Source organism: Taudactylus pleione, unplaced genomic scaffold, assembly GCF_031769625.1.
Source record: "Taudactylus pleione unplaced genomic scaffold, aTauple2 ptg000179l, whole genome shotgun sequence".
Lineage (NCBI taxonomy): Eukaryota > Metazoa > Chordata > Amphibia > Anura > Myobatrachidae > Taudactylus > Taudactylus pleione.
In genome coordinates this window covers 16400018-16421221 of record NW_028284581.1, presented here as the reverse complement: position 1 = coordinate 16421221, position 21204 = coordinate 16400018, and the positions used below count along the sequence as shown (strand labels likewise).

At 41.9% G+C, this 21204-nt stretch overlaps 1 protein-coding gene across 3 annotated transcripts in view; it reads left to right on the top strand.

The window, feature by feature from the left end:
* The first annotated feature begins 5488 nt into the window (after positions 1 to 5488).
* The window catches only part of NFATC1 (nuclear factor of activated T cells 1), a 199392-nt gene continuing 183676 nt past the window's right edge, over positions 5489 to 21204 (top strand). For all 3 annotated transcript variants that reach the window (XM_088475900.1, XM_088475899.1, XM_088475898.1), the window contains exons 1-2: positions 5489 to 5588; positions 10637 to 10837. In XM_088475900.1, the coding sequence (XP_088332026.1) occupies positions 5498 to 5588; positions 10637 to 10837 (292 nt within the window). In that variant the 5' untranslated portion in view covers positions 5489 to 5497. The remainder of the gene's footprint in view (positions 5589 to 10636; positions 10838 to 21204) is intronic.

Genomic DNA, 21204 nt, shown 5'->3' with positions numbered 1-21204 from the left:
AGGGAATAGTTCCTTAGGCAGCATTTTATCTCTCCTACTACCTTGAAAATGACCCTGAGTGATCTATGCGTTGGTCTCTCAGGGAGTGATAGATGCACTAGTCTCAGTGGAGTGGCACATACCCACGGACAGTGATGCCTGAATAGTTCAGTACCAGTGATACCAATATATGGGAAAATGCAATATATTGTCAGTGTGATCTGTGTGCATACCTGACAGTGATGGCTGTATTTATGCTAGCATATACCACTGTTGTGTCAGTTTACTAATGACTTAATTCGTGCCTCTAAATATACCATTTCCAATAGTGTGTGGTGCCTGTGATGTCAGTGCTCGTGTGCCTGAATGGCTCAGATTGTTATAACTATATTAGTTTATGTATTATATATAGATTTACTATTGATTCATGTTTTTGTATCATTGAATGGCTCCAGTATTATACCTATGAGTGTTTGAGATATAAGTATGAATGAATATATCCCGATGTTTATTTGTTACCTTACCTGTGATAACAGTTTGCATGTGTGAATGTGTCTGATAGCTGTATAAGTAGCTGCATACAGTATGCCACTATTATTACCGATGCCATACAGGATAGTGATGTGTCTGTGATACAGCACAGTTGGTAGTCTAGAGTGATTCTCGAGTATAGACTATTCTGTTTTGTGATGTTTATTTGGATGTACTACCTATTGGTACCTATTGCCCAGCCTCTGCTGTTCTCCTCCGCCCTGGTGACTTGGGTAGTGCACTCAGGAAGTAGAGAACAGACCACGTACCTTATCAAAGGTGGGCATTAGGTCAGTTCATAAGTGATAGACAGACTGACAGCTGTGGCATCCCTATAACTCATGTTACTTTTGCAAAAAGCAAATATAGGAAACTATGGGATGCTGTTTATTCACTTCCAAACCATTTAGATGGTAACCGAACTTAGCAGTGCCTTCTATCATGATTTAACACTGTTGTCTATAGTCTTTGAATTTGCTTATATGTGTAGCGTGTCCCTACCTGCAGCTGTTTTCTCATTGTCTTATGAGTGACATAGCACCGAGTGCTGAGCAGGTGTACACCAGGGGGTATGTGATCCACCAGGCACAGGTGCTGCTATACAGAGGATGCTGAACTGTTTTGCTGCGGGGAATAAGTCAGGACACAGGGGGTGTGCATTGGATGTGGAGCCTAGTCTGCAGCTGCAGCAGTTGGATCTCTCTGGTGTCTCCCGGTATTCCCCCAACCAGTTGTCATCCTTAGGCAGGGATTCCGCCTCCAGAAGGTGCCTCCTCTGTCTGAGCCTGGCTCAGATAGCGGTGTGTATTGGTGGCTAGTGGTTGTATGTGGTCACTGCTGATATACCCTGTGACATCTAATTTACTTGAATACGCTAAGTTGCTGTTCTTGCAGTGAAATCATCCTAGTTACTTATAGTCCTACTGTAGATTTAATCGGTCCAGCACAAATAGCACTTTTAAGTCACACCCATAATTAAAAACATTCCTGCAATCTTTCAATGTCTGAAATCCCCAAAAGATTGGAGAATTGTGGTCAATTAAAGAATGCCATATTTTACAAATCAAATATTTCGCTCCCCTCTCAGTTCTAGGAGAGCAGATCATTTGGCAGTGTACACGTGTCAGGGGAGATTTATTACAGAGGAGCTTCTTATACAATCATACACGCAGGGCTCATTGCTCATGACTTTAGCCAGGTGAAATGCTTAGTTCTGCAAACATTCACATTTGTAACCATCAATATACACACTTCTAATGTGCATGATAGTACAGCTTCCAGGCCTTTCATCTGTTTAGGGTTTTGTTTTTTGTTTTTTAAACCCTAGTATATTACATTCTTAAATATTACACACTGGCTACTACAAAACATTATATTATATGAATTTGGCTATCTTCTCTAAAATAATGCTATTTTCTAGTGCTGTATGGAGATATGAGCTTGAGAGTCATGGGTTATTTGTTTAAAATAGCCATTAAAACGAACCAGATTCTAGTTTGAGATCTTAATGATCTTATACATATGGACAAGTTTCTGGATGTGTTTTGGTCCCGTTTGTCGTTTATTGTAAATAGCATGTCATTAAAACTACTTCAGTTTCTTCCATTGATAAGTTGTATATCACTGCATGAAAAATACAGACAGAACTTCAAAGACCAATAAAGGTAGCTTTTTTTTTTTTTAGTGATAGAGATACATTTAGCATTTACATTATAAAAAAGGTCTAATTTAGCCCAGGTAAGATCTTTGCCATAATGGTTAAAATACTTTGAAGAATCAGTCTGTATTGTCTGTGATTTTTATGTCACTTGAAATTATATTATATTGGGAAATATCTGTGGTTTTCTTCAGGACAATGCAATGTTTGTAATAAATGTCCATACACCATTTTCTTCTGAAAGATTGTGTTGCTGGGATATCAGGAAATTTGTGTACAAACTTCAAATAAACTAATTTATGTATTTTTTGTTGTTGTTGCTAGTTGATGAATATAGTACTTTGCAGCTGGATATTAAATTCTGACTATTGCTATCATGTATTTGCCAAGTGTTTGTATAGTGGCTGCGTTGTTAATAAAAACACAGCTCGGGCAAGCAGTTAGAGTAAATGAAAGCCAGCATTATTTGTTGTATAACTTACTGTATATGAATAGTTATGTCCCTGTGGTTAAGTATATTATCGTGCCAACATATCCGTGCTTTACAGGGTTAAGAAGAATGAATAGATGTTGGTGTTTTAAAATGTATGCTGATATCTTCAAAGTTATTTAGAAATGGTTTGGTAAGGAATCATAATATAATCTAGTATACAGTCAAGTCAGTGTAATTTCAGGAAGTCATGGAGGCCAGATATAATAGCAGTTAAAATAAATGATGGGACATGTCCTCGGGTTACTCTCTTCAGATTTGTATTGCTCTGCTTTGAGTAAATATTATCTAAATATCTGTCAGTATGTGTAAATGGAATATATATCACTTGTAGTAATATATTTTCTAATGAGTTTGAAACAGTAACGTTTCAAAATAGTTATTTTCATGCTATATTGGATTAATCCACCTCAAATTCCTACCCGAATACGATTTGCTGTTCACACATTGGTTCAGTGCATCATTGTTTAAACCTATTGTAATTGCTTAAAACATGTATTCAGATGTTGGGCGCATCATTAATTGAACCAATACCAACTGCTATAAAAAATAAGTATCGGATGCAACAAAGCCATTGCAATTTACCAATGTATTGAAGGAGACGATTATTTGACAAATACCTATTTTAACGTATAAAGTTATACTTGGAAGGTACTTCTAATAAACTAAGGCAGGTAATTAACTTTTTAAAGGGATGCACGAGTCTCGATGTTGAATTTTCAGTAAAAATAAGTATATTATTCAATCGAGTGGCTGCTTGTCAACAAACAGTACTGCCAACTAACACATATCTAAAGTTTTAATGCAGTCATCGTTTAATATTTACAAGATATTCTTATTTTGTTGTGCGTTTATTATGCACGGTAACGTAATTCTTACTGGGAGATATAAAGGTAATAATATTTATAAGAGTATAATCTATTTTGGAATAATTCAGAATTCCACTTTATGCTATACCTTGTGCTACGAGTCGCCAAATGTACTGCAACAGTGTGAATGTGCCATTATGATATATAACTAAGGGATCACTCCAGTTCTACACAAAATGTTACTTGCTTCATACATACTATATCCAGCACTGACACACTCATGTGTAACGGTTTGCTAAGATAACAGTTTGACCTCCCACCGGACTTTGGGCCTGTGTTTAAACTAGAACTACTACAGTGTAATAGGGAGTATATATTACAATATCTTCTTTAAGCGCTTTTAAGACTCAAGATAAACACACTCTCTGCAAGAGACACTGCTGTCAATGTGTAAGCTAACAATATACATATACAGTCCAGTCACACATCAGGTAACTATATAAGGCAGTAGGTTACTGTACATAGTTAGGCGAATGCCTCAGTCTCTCAGTTACAGGGAGGGTGGTGTGTCCAAGGAGAAGCTAATAGAACAATGTTTCAATCTTCAAGTGTAACAAATCTGTTACATTTTCACTTTCAATGTAAAGATTTGCAAATGCAGTAGTGTGCGTGTGTGTGTGTGTGTGTTTTACAAAGGTAATTAGCAGACTGTCATAGTAATAAAATACCTTGGTTTGCATATATATATATATATATATATATATATATATATATATATATTTTGTTATAGGTTATATCTATGAGGTTTATACATTCCTCTTGATAACAGCGAGTAGCAGCGGCTCCTCCAGCCGGGCAGTAGTAATATTTTGCAGCCTGGCAGCATCTCCATGAGAAGTGTAATGAGTATTAGGGATGTCCTCTCAGCAGAGCTGTGAGATTCGTTCTTTAGCACTAGTGGGTGCTACAACTAAACACAAACACTTGTGGGGTGCTAGGGTACATAGCAAATCTGATATATTTTTATATACACTGCTTTCTTCTGCTTATGTACTGCCTTATTCGCTAAACAAACGTCTCATTTACTTTTCTCCAAATATTTTTGGGGGAAGCATGCAACTTCAGGTAATGTAGAAGCTATATTATATAACAATATAATATAATTTCAGACTGTCATAGTGTCCAGCCAGGTACTTGTTAAATGTATGGAGACTCTTGTCAGTGTAATATGACCCTAATTTACACTGCCTCGTGAAGACAGGCTTATTGTAGCTTGGGTAAACTAATTAGCAGTTGTTTAAGGATCCCAGGGTGACAGTATGCTCTTGTCACAGAGATGAGGCCTTGGTGCAGGGGGGTATATGGCTTGCTTAGTATATACCATGTGCTCCATGGGCTGACAGGTTTATTTTAGCCCAGGGAATCCAGCTGAAGCAGCACGGCAGATCTCTGTGTTTATACTAGCCCGGAAACATCAACATTGGGAGGGTGAGGGGGCAGGGGATGCTAGGGGCTGGGAACCATAAAAAGATCTAGGTTACAGGCAGAGATAGCTCAGAACCAGACAGCTCCGTGCCCAACGCCACTCTGACATCCCAGGTACCAGCAGGTGGCATCACGGGTGAGGGCAGTAGCGAGGGTGGGCTTGCCCAGTGTTTGATACACAGGGCAGTGGACACAGACAGTGAGATAATAACTAGTCCTTGGTGAGACATGCATATAATCTGGAGTGTGTGAGATAGGGCAGCTGAAGAGACCGATAAGATAAAGGGGCAGAACAAGCTGGTGAGAGAGTGGCACAGCCTGGGGGGCACGGCCGCACTGAGGAGATACAGAGGAAGAGAGAGCAGTAGTAGGTCTGTGCCAGTCACACGCAGGAGGAGCTCTGCTGGAGAGCGGACTTTATTACACTACAGACAGTAGGGAGGAGGAGGAGGGACCAGCAGCAGCAGCAGCCTCAGCAACAGGTCCCCACAGCGAGGAGGAGCGAGCAGCAGCACACGGACACTGACTGCACGGCGCCGGGGAGACATGAGCGCACCAGGGGAGGACCCGGAGCTGGACTTCGACTATCTCTTCGAGTATGAATATAACAAGAGCGCTGACCTTGGAGAGGACAGAGGTTTGTGGATGAGGCAGTTGTTTCACGTACCAACCCCACTAGTGTCACGTAACCCCCCGTGTGCAGGGAGAATCACACCACACTGACATCTCTCTATCTGTAACCTTCACACTTGTACTGGACGTCCAAACTTATGTTACCCTTCAGGGGATCCCAAGTTCCACGTCACTAGCGATAGTTTCATCTATTCTCACTAGTGGCTGTGTGGCAGGTCAGAGTGTGAGTGGTGCACTACAAGGCAGTGCTGGGTGTGAGGACACCAAGTCACGTGGGATGGGGAGAAAAGACTTTGGGGCGATTTGCACTCACTACCTACAAGTTTCACGGTGATTCGTTTACCTACAATAATAATAGTTTAGACCAGTATGCACACTTTTGAAGTTATTTCTTTTTGGGGGGGTAATATCAAGAATTCTGGGTTACATGCATTGTAGGTAATTTAGGTTGTACATGTAATAAGCTTTAGTTTCCTGTGGGAAAAAAACAAATGAAAAATATTTAGCTTTCATGTAATTTTGTTCCTTATGGCATTTTTTGTAACAGTTTGCACAGTTTCTTACACTTATATCAAGTTAGTTATTTTTTGCATATACAGGGTTTTGCTATCCTAGCTGTACCATAAATGTAACAATTATTATTTTTTATTGTTATTATTACACAGTAAAAGTTTGTAATAACTTTTAGTTACATAGGTATCAAACTGACTCTTTGAAAAGTACCAATCTGTGCATCTATAAAATATTAAATAAATTATATATTCATACAACATAGTACAAGGGCTTCAACCTAAGCAAAGTGTTGAACAAGGTTTAGATAACATTCACTAGAGCCAAGTTTAAAATTAGTCTACTATCATTTTATAGTGGTAACTGTAAAGAGTTGATAAGTTTCCTATTGCCCAATCACATTCACTTTAATTTGTGTTGTATATATTATGGCTATACTAGTGTGTACTGGTTTCCTTAAAAAAATACTTATTTAGGTTCCCTGGATCTTTACGCTTCATGCAGTGATCTATTTATGTAAGGTAGAGTCTTTCACTGTCTTTCACCCATGAAATAACTTGTGGATCAAAAGAAAAACAAACCTTATTCTGTTGCTAGTCTGCTTCTCGGTGCAATCTGGAAATATAGCTAAAGGTTTGTGTCTCAAACTGAACAGCGAGTCTGTAATGTTTCTGCAACGTGATGGGAAAATCTTCCCAAAGTATAGACATCAGGAATGTAGAATGTCTCCTTCATATATGGTCTATTCCCCCAGTCCTTTAGGCCTAAGTTGTAAAGTTATAAAAGGCACAGGCACACCACTTTATATAAGTGTTTCACTGCCTATTCCAGCTGTCAGATGTCTATGGATGTGCTACTGTCACCACAAATATGGGAGACTAATCAGTATTTGTTTTGAGGAACAATGCTGGGTCTCAGTTGGGAATCCATCTTTATCTGATATGACTTCAAAAGAAATGTCAGAAATACTGCGCCTAGTGAGTAATAATCGCGGATATCCTTTGTGAAGCCCTGGCCGTCACATGTATAACTTTGCTTCACGTTTGTATACAGTACCACTTAAGTTTTTGCAACTCAGCAATTTACATTATATGAGCTGCGGTTTCTGGTAAATGTTTGCTACATAGTATAACTATTTATTATGAAAATTATGAAGCTGGTTACACACTAGACGATATATTGGACAATTTGTCATTTGAGGCAAATCAGAACGACAAATCGTCCACATTGTCAAGTGTGTATGCAATATTGCGCGCTCCTGTACGCCGTTCATCGTATCAGATCTGCCTGCAGTGCAGGCAGATCCGGCGCCCATCACCATGCTTCTGGAAGCAGTGGGGGAACGATATATCAGGCGGTCGTACACCATATCATGCAGTGTGTATGGACACCCGATCTATTATGCCGTCGCTGGCTACACACATAGTCTAGTGTGTACCCGCCATAGATGTCCAGTCTTACCACGATTAGCCAAAGGCTAATGCAGAACAAGGCTACAGCTGTTTGGAGCTCCTATACCCTAGATCTAATGGTTATTTAAATTATAAACTGTACTGTCACCCCTTTACAGGGCACATAAATGTACAGACTTGTGAATTACAGAATATATAATATATGTGGAGTTGCATATACTCTGACCACAGAAAAATATGCCTGATTGAAACTATTTTCATATTGGTCCAATGGTGTATGAGTTGGATATAAATTGGCACACTTCTACCATTCTATTGGTCATTGTCATGATCAGATTACATGATGGACAAAGCTTCCAGATTCAGTAATGGATGTCCACCCAGAATTAATTTTTGGCTGCTATACATACTGGTATATTATGGTGTAAAGACAGAAGGATTATATTTTCTTTATAAAAATGTAATGGATTTCCATTCATACTATTATCAATTATCTGCTTATTAATACAAATATTTGCCTTTAAATCTCTAATAACAACCCATAGACTGTCCTGCAAAGTGGATGGGAATTAGTCAAAATATTCCATCACGTCCCTCCACAATGTGCGGCTGAACAGGGGTGTGATGAGCATTGCATGTCTTGCCCAGCCTACTTGATGATGAGAATTAACCTCTGTCCACGTCTTCTTTTCATACCTTTCCATAGAAGGGCAGTAGGAAATATATATATGTATTTACTGTATGTTACTGTCAGAGAAACTTTTTTTACTGGATCTTTTATGCTGGCCTCACAAGGGCCGATCATGTTGCTCTGAGATTAAGGTGTAATCAAAAACAGAGCATAACATCACTGCCCCATAGCAAAATTTAGATTGGGGGTCCAGTTTTGCAGTTTGTCTTACCACAGCCTCCACTCTCATCTTCTAAGCTACACATGTGTGCAGTGAACCCGTTTCTTTTCATTGCAATTGGCTGAGTGCTGATATGATATAGGGTGCAGAGAGTGGTGGAATTACATGGAGTGCAGCTGCTACATGACCCCACTCTTGTCTAGACCTATAGCCTTGTATTCCTTGCAATGCAGTAGTTCCACCACTGGGTTTTAAGAAATCCAGCTGTTTGGTACCTTGGGCAGAGTAGCTAGATCACTTATGGTGTCATCAGAGCCTGTAGGTTGGTCAGAATGCCACACATCCTGGCTGGTTGGGTCCATCTGCTTTACGTTTCTGACTTATGTACATGCCCTATAATCATGCTACAATTGTCTTTAGACTTGGGTGGTATTGCCTTCTGTTAGCATGGTCGTTTTCAGGCCATAATCAATGTAATCAGTTGCAATATTACAGCATACATGGGCAGCATTTCTTGTATCTTCACCCAGAGCAAAAAACAATGCGTTAATATTGGAGTTAGGTATACAGAAAATAACACTTGAAGTCAAATCTTAATCTTAAATGAACAATAAGCTATGAAATTGTAATACATTTTCTGGCTACTTAACCACGGACTTTGGCTGGCAGTTTAAATTACCGAACCCTCTACCACTTTCTAGAGCAGAAGGTTGGAAGTGGCTGGGGCTGAGACCATGAAATGATTGCAACAAAATTAATTACATTGTACTAGTGCTATTATAATGTTTTCTTACAGAGACTGAAAGATGGGGCAAGCAATTTTCTCTGTTAGCCATGCAGATATTCCCATGACTGTATTACCAGTATGGGTACAGCTTTTGTGTGGGAAATCATGTTTTCCTATAATACCATACTTTTTAAGTAGAGCTCTGTACAGCTGGGGAAGCAAGAAACATGGGCAGTGGTATTACTTTTGGAGGAGGTTAAATATAAAGTACTCCTTTTTTTTGGCTCATTGATTTATTAATATGGCCATAAAAGCAACTATTTGAAGAAACAATTTCTCATTCTCCACATAATTTTTTTTTATTTTACTGCATGCTTGGGCCCAAATGACCAGAGATCCTGATCATAATCAGGACTGTGTGAAACTTTGGTTGGTCAACGTTGTATACTGATATCCGAGTATTGCACTAATGGAGCCTTAAACCATGTGACAGAATAAAGTGTTGGGGCGACTTTTTTTATTTTTCTGCAGTGACCTCCATCTATCTGTAAAGCGCCTTGAATCCTATTGGAGAAAAGTGCTATACAAATTATTAATAATAATAATAATAATAATAATAGTAATAATAAAAAATGACTCCATATGTTACCTTTAATTTCTGATCAATATATCAGTATTCATGGGTTTATTACACTACTTTTAGGATCTCATGTACAAATATCCCTCATGGTTCCCTTTTATCTTTAATCTGACAATCAGCATTTGAATCATCCTTCCGATTCTGTTACTGATAAATTGATGTTGATTTAACTCACCAAATGGCATGTGGCTTAGTAGTCGTTCCACAGTGGGATGCTGCCATCTGCCATTAACACCCCTGGCAAGCTGAGTACCGCATGTACTGAATGGAAGGAACTCCTGGCGTACAAGACTTAAAATGCATTTGCACAGAGCTGAAACTCTAATTATAGTCTATTTACAGGGTATCTAAAATGCAGCCTCCATCCCTTTGTTAAATATGGATTAGATGACAAAAATACTTTGCAAAGCCGCAGAGTTGCCAGTTTGTTTGGAAGTGTTTGTAATGTCACACCAGTGTATGTTGTAAAAAAATAATCCATATGATGTCACAGGAATAAAAAACAAAACAGGGTTAGAAGGTGGCTTATCAAGCAAGTGATTCAGCCTGTAATATGACTAGGAAAGCGTACAGGACACCACAGCTTTATAACAGTCATCTCAGTGTAAGGTTCTCTCAAAGGGCAACTATTCTCTTATTGTAAACCATTTAGTAACCCTAAATGTCACTTAGTGTTTTAAAGATAGGTTGCATTATCTAACATACTCTCAGGTATGTATGTGTTGTTGTTGTTGTTGTTGTTATAATAAATATTATTGTTATTTTTTTTTTTTAGAAATAAATTAATGTGCTCACTTGTAAAACAACTCAGATTAGCTACTTAGTCTAAAGGGTATATCTATGGAATGGTGTACGAACTACACTTTTTACAGTCATATGATAAATTATTGTTGTTATCCTTTATTTATATAGCACCACCATATTCCATAGCACTGTACAATCAAAGACTGTATTCAGACACGTCAGTTCCTGCCCCAGTGGATAGTATGTGTTTGGCTCATGGGAGGAAACTGGATCATCTGGAGGAAACCCACGCAAACATGGGGAGAACAGACAATGTCTATGCAATTAGCCCTCCGGTCAGAATCCAACCCAAAGCCCCAGCACTGTTGAGTATGAAGCCTTTTTTATTGCACGTCTAGAAATGTTTTGGATTATTATGTTGGTTCATAAGTCATAGCACAGTATGTGTGTTGCTGGGCATACACTATACAATGTTAAGGGCGATCCACCAGATAACTGTATTGTGTATACGCACAACCAATCTGGAAATGTAGATCGGTTGGGCATGCTGAACTGTCCATCAGGTCTGTCTGATGTGATATTTTGAAGTTGCAAGTCAGCCAGATTGAGCAGTGTATGCCCCTTTCTCTCTCTGGCGGCCGGCAGCGCACTGAGCGCAGTGCCGCAGCAGTAGACTCTTGGCACTAGTATGAGTCTACAGCGCATGTGCAGGTCACCAGGAAAATGATACAGCAGCCATTTTACCGTTTTTTCCATACTGCGCATGCACTAAGAGCGGGAAAATGTGTTGGCCCCCCTGGACCCTGGGGCCCGTGTGCACCCATTATAAATACACCTCTGGGGGAAATGTCTCCTCTCTAGGGAGAGGGAAGCCATATATCTGGTGCCATACACTCTGACATATCTTACAGTGTATGTCTATGACATCGGCTGGGTGTCAGGCTGCCAGATACACTGTGTGCCAGACCGACAGCCATTTTATCTGTCAGTGTATGCCCAGCATAAGTTACAGAAGCATAGGCTCACTTGCCTCTGCAGACTTCTGTGATGATAAAGTGAACCAATAAACAGAAATCCATATTAGAGTTTGGAAAATTAAAACTAAGCATTTATTTAGTGGAAATTACAGTAAGGGCATACTTGCCCACTCTCCCGGGAACTGAGGCTCCAGATTTTTCGGGTAACCCCCCGCACCCCCGAGTAGGCACTTCTCCTGCATTCTGCCCACTTCCTAGTGAAGTGGGCAGAATAGGAGGATTTTCCTGGGGACCGGTCAGGCCAGTAGGGGGCGAAGCTTAATGATGCGTTTCTATAAGAATCGTGCCATTTGGCCACGCCCCCTAGTTAAGTTAAATATGCAGTATTTGTGGTAATTTACAGTGAGGGGGTGGGGCTTAGTGACCTTACCCGTCTGCCCCCGCCCCCATTACTGCCCACATGTTTCTCCGGATTTGAGGTGACTGTGCCACTGTCCTACAGTTGGCATGTTTATCCCAACTCACAAAAAGTTGAGAAGCATGTTTATATATGGACTTTGCATGTAGCAGAGTTAACTGCCTCTGGTGAGTGCAGCAAGTCAAGGTGTTTTAGGACGAGGGGAGGGCGATTGTGCTTCAGAAGTGTTACGCATGCTCATTAGGGACATAGGGCATGATTCAGCGGTGGATGCAGTATTGATGGCAGATGCAGTGGAGTAATTTATTTTAATTTTCTTGCTACTGTGCATGCACTAAAGCAGCACTACGCACCTGTGGCAATGGGTTAGAGACGGTGGTCACACCAGGCCTTTTTTCGCAAAGTTAGTGACAAGTCATCAGCATTTGCGTGAAGTAACTGAGTGGCAGAGCTACAAAAATGCAGACGTGTTGGGACCGTTTTCTGGGTGTGCCTTAGTGAGCCTCAGCAAATTCATACACAGAGGCCCCAGCGTCATAGAGTTGCTCAGATGTTCCCGATGTTTTTGTCTTTTGTATGCAAGAGGCGGATGTGAGATGTCAGAGGTGAGCATCTCGGTGCACAAAACATCAGCTAAATCATTATCATATTTTCGCAGAAGCGCTGCATAAAAAAATCAAAGTCACGATGGGATTTGCGTGCACCTCTGAAACAGGCTCATATCCTCAAATACCAAGTATAGCCCAGTGTTTAAGTTGTCACTACACCCACTGGCATTGTATTTGGCATGCATTATATTTATTACTCAACGTACTTTTAGAAATGCAAGCACAGCGGGCCTGATTCAGACCTGCTCTCTAGGAAGTAGCGTTCGCACGCAGATTGCAGATATTTGCATTGTGCACATGCCTACGCATCCCAGTGCGCGTGCGCAAACCAGTGTGAATGATTGAGAAGCGTTCGCTCGCTGCGCATAGACAGTCCTGCTGAGTGAGTGACAGGAGAAGCCGTTTGTGGATGGTGACAGGGGCTGGCCACTAGAAACTGGGGAGTGGAGGTGAGAACGCAGGCGTGCCTGAGCGTCTTCACGCCGTTTCAAAGGCATACATAATTAAGAGGAAGCGTCATAGTACACGTCACTTGGCTGAATTTTACACTGAAGCGCTCGCAGTGCTTGCGGTAGGGTATGGTCAACCACAAGCATTGCAAATACATCTGATGGTACTCGATGTTACCGATGGTTGCATACACTTCCTGGAGATTACATGCTCAAGTGGGCATCTTAATACAGGCTGGTAGGCGTCTGCATACACAAAGCTATCGCACGCCAAGACATAGTGGGCTTGCTAATGCCTTACCGTGCGATCGCCTGCCTTTGCAGAATTTGCATACGCATCTAGCGAGCAGGTCTGAATCAGGTCCAGTGCCCAAAAATACCTGGCCTTAAACCGGTAAACAGTCCCAAACCTGATGTCCTGTTGGTGATGTTCTGTAAATACATTGCACATCATTTCACTATCTGGCAGCCTCAAATGATGAAATCCTACAGCAGGGCATTAACGTATAGAAATTCCTTCATATTCACATCTCATTGATTCTGTATCCATATAAATGCATTACACTTTGCCAGACGAACCTAAATCTATTTACATTTATTAATTTTGTATAGATTAGACATGATGGGGCTGATGTGGAGTTGGAAGTTATTCGGGCAAACATTGCTAAATAAAACGCAAAACATATTTTCCCATATGCAGAATCATGTGCATGTGCCTTTGGTTTGCATGTCATCATTATCATCATCAGCGAGCACTTGTTCCTGCTCTTGCTCTATACAACAGGCATATTTTTGCTTAGGTCCAGAAATGCTTGGGACACATTTGTGTGAATTCTCTCTCACTGAACTTTCCCTCACTGAGAGCGCCCAGTTCTGTCTGTTCAGTTGTAAGTATAGATGTGCCCATTTCTGAGCGTGCGCAGTCTGCTCTCATTGCTCTGCATTTCTATATCCGCCTCTAGGTGGTACCAATCTGACATGTAATCTATTAGTAGCCTATAGGCAAACTTGATACTACCAATCCATCAATACATTCTTAAAGCTATCAACTCGCATTATCTTTCACTCTCACACAACAATGGGTTGGGCTCTTTTGATAAGCTTATGCTGGGTACACACTGGCCGACTTATCATTGGACGGCTGATATATCGTATGCACGTTGGCCAGTCTGTACACAGGGGCACCGAGAGGGGGGGGGAGCGGGTACTAATTACCCGGGCCCGGGCTTGCTAAAGGGGCCCAGCGGGGGCCTGGGTCTGGCACCGTTTCCCCTCCCCTCTTACATCACAGCAGCCCAGCACACGCTGCTGTGTGCCGGGCTGCACTGGGAGACTGCTCTTGGCTGCTAAGAAGCACCCACAGCAGTCTCCTATGCCTGTGCGGGAAGCGATCAAGCTGATCGCACCCCCCACTGGTTATGTGCCGGGCTGAGGGGACTCAGAGCACTTCGCGGTGCTGCAAAACTGTTTTTTTTTTTCCTTTACCGAAGGGGGCGTGACCATGCCTGCTGCAATTAGGCCACGCCCCTTTTACCTGGGCCCGACGCTGCTCTTGGCGGGCCTGTGTGTACAAACAATATGTCTGACAACATTCAGACATATTGCGTCAGCTGTGCAGCACAGCCGATGGCAGATATATCTGCAGCTATATCTGTCCTTCATACTGTGTGTACGTCAGCTGACCGCTCGTACACTTGCTGCAGAATCCAGATAGTCAGGAATTGCGTTTCTATGGAAGAAATTCAGGCTTTACATAGCGGCACAACCAGGGCTGGATTAAGGGGGGGGGCGACAGGGGCGGTCGTCCCTGGGCCCCCACACAGGGTCGGTGTGACCCTGCCGAAAACAGGTGCCGGCGGCACCTGTTCCCGGGTGGAGGGCGCTCTGCAGCTGCGCCCATTCTACTGCATGCAGCAGCACAGTCAGTGCTGCTGCATCAGCTTGGGGAAGGGCGGTAGTGTGGACGGCACATAAGTGGGCAGCACAGATGGTGTAATGGTAGCATTACTGCCTCACAGCACTGAGGTCGTTGGTTCGATACCCACTATGGCCCTGACTGTGTGGAGTTTGTATATTCTCCCTGTGCTTGCGTGGGTTTCCTCCGGGTACTCCGGTTTCCTCCCACACTCCAAAAATATACTGGTAGGTTAATTGGCTCCTAACAAAAATTACCCCTAGTGTGTGTATGTGCATGTGCATGTGGTAGGGAATATAGACTGTAAGCTCCACTGGGGCAGGGACTGATGTGAATGGCCGAATATTCTCTGTAAAAGCGCTGCGGAATATGTGTGCGCTATATAAATAACTGGTAATAATAATAATAAAGTGCCGTCCGCACTACACAGCACAAACACACAGCCGCCGGTGCCGGCAGCTGAGTGTTTGTTTTAGCAGCCGCTGAGACTCTGTCAGACTCTCATCGGCTGCTGCTCCCACCGCCGGAGCCTCCGTCTTCTGGCTCCCGCAGTGGCTGATGGGAGAGACGCCTTGACATCTCTCCCACCATGCAGAGCGGGCCGGCCTGGGAAGACGCCAGACGGAGGAGCAGACGACAGAGCGGGGATTAAGGTAAATGGAAGTTGTTGTTTTTTGTGTGTGTGTGTCTGGGGGGGGGGTTACTAGGGGCACTGCAGGGGGTACTACTACTAGGGGCACTGCAAGGGGTACTACTACTAGGAGCACTGCAGGAGGTACTGCAAAGGGCACTGCTGGGGGGGTACTACTACTAGGGGCACTGCAGGGGGTACTACAAGGGGCACTGATGGGGGGTACTACTACTACTAGGGGCACTGCAGGGGGTACTACAAGGGGCACTGTGGAGGGGATTACTGGGAGGACTACTAGGGGCACTGCTGGGGGGATTACTAGGGGCACTGCTGGGGGTACTACTAGGGGCACTGCTGGGGGCACTACTACTGGGGGCACAGCACACTGGTGGGACCACTACTGGGGGACACAGCATAGAGGGGAATTACTACTAGGGGTACCCCTGGGGGGACCACTGTTGAGGGGGGACTGCTACTGGGGACACTGCCGGGGCAGACTGCTACTGGGGGCACGGCTGGGCTCGACTCTGTGTGGCTTGAAGGGGCCCCCCGCAGCTTAGTTACCCTGGGGCCCCCACAAGCCTTAATCCAGCCCTGGGCACAACTTAAATTCTACAACACCCATCCCTGTCCTGTCTGCGTTGCCTGGTGCACCTAGATAGAATGCCTTCTTTCTCTCCTTAAGTTTAACCTGGCTTTAGAAGCACTGGTGCAGGCTATCTGGTTGGATATTATGGGTCCAGTTACTGACAACACAGTGGTTAGCGTAGCTGCCTCACAGAACTGGGGTCATGACTCCGATTTCCTACTATTGCCTTGTACTTGGAAAAATAAGTTCTACCATTGTTTGCATGGCTTTCCTTCAGGTACCCCGGTTTCCTCCCATACCCCCAAAACACAGTAGTAGGTTAATTGGCTGCTGACCAAACAATGGACCATAGTGTGTGTTAAGGAACTTAGGGCCGTATTTTATTAGCGGCAATATCGCCAGGGCGATAATATTGGCTGATTTTTATCACACCCACGATAATTTATTGCACTTATATAGTGAGCAACAGGAGAAACCTGGAGAAAAAAAAATGCAAAATCCCTATTTTTGCATAAAAATGTTTTTTATTTCAGAACCCTTTGTTTGGACACCCCCCCCTCTTTGTTTTACCACAAAAAGTTTTTTGTAAGTTGAGTACTTTGTCGAAAAACGAGGGGTGCCGTATGGATTCAACAAGTGTTTTGAACATCGTACATGGCCGCAGCAGTCGTTTTTTATTATTATTTTTTTTTATTTAACTGTTTTTAAGGCAAAAATAGGGATTTTGCATTTTTTTCCCCAGATCTGAGATGGAGAAAACTTTTGTCCTGTTTCTCACTATAAAAGTGCACTAAATTATGGCGGGTGCGATATTATCGCCGCTAATTGAATACGGCCCATAGGGCTCTATTTATTAACATTATTTTTACTAAAATAAAGTGAAAAAGGGTGATACTCCAACCCCTAAGTATCACTTATTTTTAGTAAAGCAGATCGCATTTCCCATAATTGTAATGGGAAAAGTGATCCGACCAGAGTTAATAAAAATAAATGTGAAAAAAATATCGTGGAAAGCCCTGTGATAATAACGCCACCTGGAGGTGGCGTTATCCAGGGTTTCTCCCGGTTACTGGCCTCCTGCCCTGCTCTAACGGGGAGAGCAGAGCCGGGAGTCGGTCCCTGTAATCAGCTGTGTGGTCTAAACAGACCGCAAGCTGATTACTGTTAAAAAAAAAAAAAATACTTACCTGACTCCAGGGACCGGTGATCGGGCCTCCGGTGATGACTCCCCTCCGGTCAGCTGGTCTCCCACAGTGCACTGCGGCCCGGTCATCAGGCGATCGGGTCCCAGTGCAGTATGGGAGATCACCTGACCGGAGGAATGGAGAACATCACCGGAGGCCTGGAGCATGCAGGTAAGTGTAAGTAAGGGAGGGGGAGTCGCGGGGGGGGAGGGGGGGTCACGGGGGGTCCGTGATTGCGGGGGGCGGGGCTTAGCACCGGGGTCGGGGCTTAGCGCCGGTGGGGGGGTAGCAGCGGCGGGCGGTCGGCGCATGCGCGGGCACTTAATCACGGTATTTTTTGCGAAAATACCGTGATAAGGCTCCGAAGGGGATTCGCAGGGACAGAGCTTTATCACAAGCTCTGTCCCTGTAAGGGATTTGTAGTAAATCCCTGTGATATTGCCGGAATTCGCAATGCGAATTCAGTCGGTAATATCACACTACAATCTGCATTACCAATGCGGATTGTAGTAAATAGAGCCCTTAGTGAGAAATATAAAGTAGAGAAGTTGGGCGCAGCAACCAATCAGCTTCTAATTATCATTTATCTAGCACAGTCTTAGGTCTTTTAAGAAATGACAAGTACGGTAGAAGTTGATTGGTTACTTTGGGTAATATCTCCATTTTATCTCTTTAGAAGGTTTGGTACATCTCCCCCTTAGAGTGTAAGCTCCAGTAGGATAGAGGGAAATGTTCTCTGTATGGCGTTAGCTATTTTTATTAATAATTGTCTAAATGGTGGTGCTATATAAATAAAGGATAATAATTACTGCTCTAAATAATCTGATTTAAACATCAGACTATGGGCCTGATTCTGAGATGAACAATATGCCGATGTTTACCAGTTGAGCGATTATCAGTGATCTGCACGTTGCTTAGTCGCACAGCGCATGAGTCAAGTTTCAGTTTTATTGTCGCTCGTAAAGAGTATTTATTTGCAAATTGATTGACAGGTAAGGACCGTTTGTGGGCGTCAATGAGGAGGGAAAGTGAAAAACGGGTTTTTTTAAACTGTTTTTCAGGACATATATCTGCCCATGACTGCAATCCATACACAGTAACAATTGGATCACATGATTCAGAAGTCCGATAATGTTCTGATCTGTGACCGATGTTACATCTTTGTATGCAGTCGCTGGTGGGAGTCTCCATACAAATTCTGGTGGCTGCGACATTTGCATATTTTTGCACAGTTGCTATGTACAAATTCGCAGCTACAGCGACATTGGCGCACATCACTGAATAGGGCCCTATGTACGGATCACATTTTTTTTTCTTTCGTTTTCTGTATGTTATCTTACAGGTGCAAGCAGTTCTAATTTCCCAGTATGTTTCCACCTTATTGTAACATTTTAATATTTGTCAATTGTAATCCATACATGTTTCACTTTCTTAGAATTTTTTGCTACAAGTTGCCAAAGTGCTTAAATAAAATAGTTGCCAACATTTTATAATAATTTCCAAAGACAAAGGCCCTGATTCAGAGCCGGACGCTCTGACAGAGCGCTCGCTCTGAATCAGGGCCGTCCCTCTGAATTTAAGAGCGGCCTCCTGGCCACTCGCATAGCTGTGGGTGACCACCCACAGCTATAGCGAGTGGCCAAAGTGATGGTCACGATGGTCAAGACCATCGCGACCATCTGGCTTGCGACGAGACCCTTGCGGTAGGGTCTCGTTGCCACAAGCCCTGGAGTGCTTTTGGCTCTATGAGAGCCAAAAGCATTCCCACTGACATCACTAGTGATGTCAGTGGGGCCGGCCCCAGACGGTAGGCGTTCCCATGGAGACATGTTTATTGATCTTTATTTTAATATGAATTTTTGCACCATAAATACCATAAAAAAATATCAATATAAAAACTGAAGATCTGAAAAGATCCTGAGAATTGCATCAAATATAGAGCATAACATTCATGTTTCTGTAGAGATGTCACTTTCAGAGCAATATAGGGCATTTCCATGGACTAATATTTCTAGAGATAAATCTTTCTTTGGTCAAAAATGTCACAAGAAAATTAGACACAGTTAGGATATATGGCATGGAAAGCAAGAAAAAAAGACATACAGAAAATACAGTTGAAATCTAAGGGGAAAAAGTTTTTTTCACATAGTATGCATTACTTGCATACTATGTAGACTGATGTATAGTAACTATAGCCAAGAACAATGAGACTCCACTTCACCAGACAGCCAATCTTAAGTGCTTTCTGCAAAACTTTACACAACTAAATTATTTTCACAGTGAAATGATGTGAACTGTAAAGATCTTCCAATTTCTATCTTCAACCTCCCTTTCTCTTTCTTTCATACTTAAATATATGAAAAATAGGATAGCAATATGCAAATTCATGTAAAAATCTATTTTGTTTTGTATTAGTATTGTATTTGCAGCATTACTACTTGAATATTATATTTGTAAATTTAGTTTATTTGTACATTTTCTGTTCTGCAGAGATGTAAAATATGATTGTAATGTAAACCATATCCTAGCAATGTTCATTTATCTCTAAATCTATTATAGAATAACAATATTTTTATTACTTTTATTCTATTTTATTAGTATATTGTTTTATTAATGTGATAATGAATCACATCGTCTGTGAAATCTTCCTGTTTATTTATTAACATTTACTAATCTAGTAACAGCATATTCCATTGCACACATTTTAAATAGGTTTATACTTTTGTCGTTTATGTATATTTATGTATTATATTTGTGTATTTCCTCGTAAAAATGGCTCATTATTTTCTACGTTAGCAATTCAGTGAAGACGTGTATGAAAGTTTGTGAAATCTGCTATTTCTAAACCTAAAGAGAATTGTCATACTGTATACAGAAAACTTTTGCCTATATACTGTTGTTTTGTTTCCATTTGTTCAAGCTCAAGTTGAAATTTTTTCATGTTTAAAAGTAGCCAGATAGACTATATAGAGAGATGCTTTAACAAATGGGGATGGGGATGGGGTGGGTGGGGGAGGGGGTGGCAATGTCTTCTGAAAGATGGTGCAAGTACAGAAGATTGCAATGATTCTGGCACAGTGACTGTCTTTGCCATGCACCCGGGTGCACATATGCTTGGCTATATCATTTTTTTAGACAACATCTTATGCTTCCTTTTAGCCAAGACTCTTCCTTTTGCTAGCATAAAGGAAATATTTTTTAAATAAGTATAGTGTGTGTATTATATGTCTGAGATGTATATTTAAAGAGATCTGATGTGCTGCACACGCTATGTCATACCTGACCTCATGATCCCATTGAAGAGATCCTGGAGTAAATGCACACTTAGCAAGAAATTGCTTAAGCTGCATACACACGTAAAGATTCTCTGTCCAACCATCCAACTAGTTGGTTGGTTGGAATGAAAATCTGGTAAGGTATGAAAGCAAATGACAATCAGCAATTTGCTCCCAAATGCCGGAAAATGGACAAAAACTGTTGTTTGAACAAATTGTTTAGATCAAACATTTAACAAACTTGTCTGACGACCGTTTTCATCTGTTTTCTGGCATTTAGGAGCAAATTGCTGATCATCAGTTACTCCCATACATTACCAGATTTTCATTCCAACCAATCAACTAGTTGGATGTTTGGACAGAAAATCTTTACGTGTGTATGCAGCTTTAGTGTGTATGGGTACACACCGGTCCAATAATCGCTCTGCCTGATCAGAGCGTTTATCAGATTGGCAGAACTTATCGTGTGTATACTTCAAAATAATGAAATCTAATGATATTTGCTTTCAAGCAACTGTAATGTAAATCATAAACAAAGTGCCATCAGTTGATAGTGAACTTGATTTCTCTTCAACAGCTGCTGGAGAGACACAGGTTTCTTATACATCACCTTCCCGTTCAGAAGGACAAATAGTCAGGCAGAGATAATAGTCTTGAGGGGCTGATTCAGTGGTGGACACGGTTTGCCGG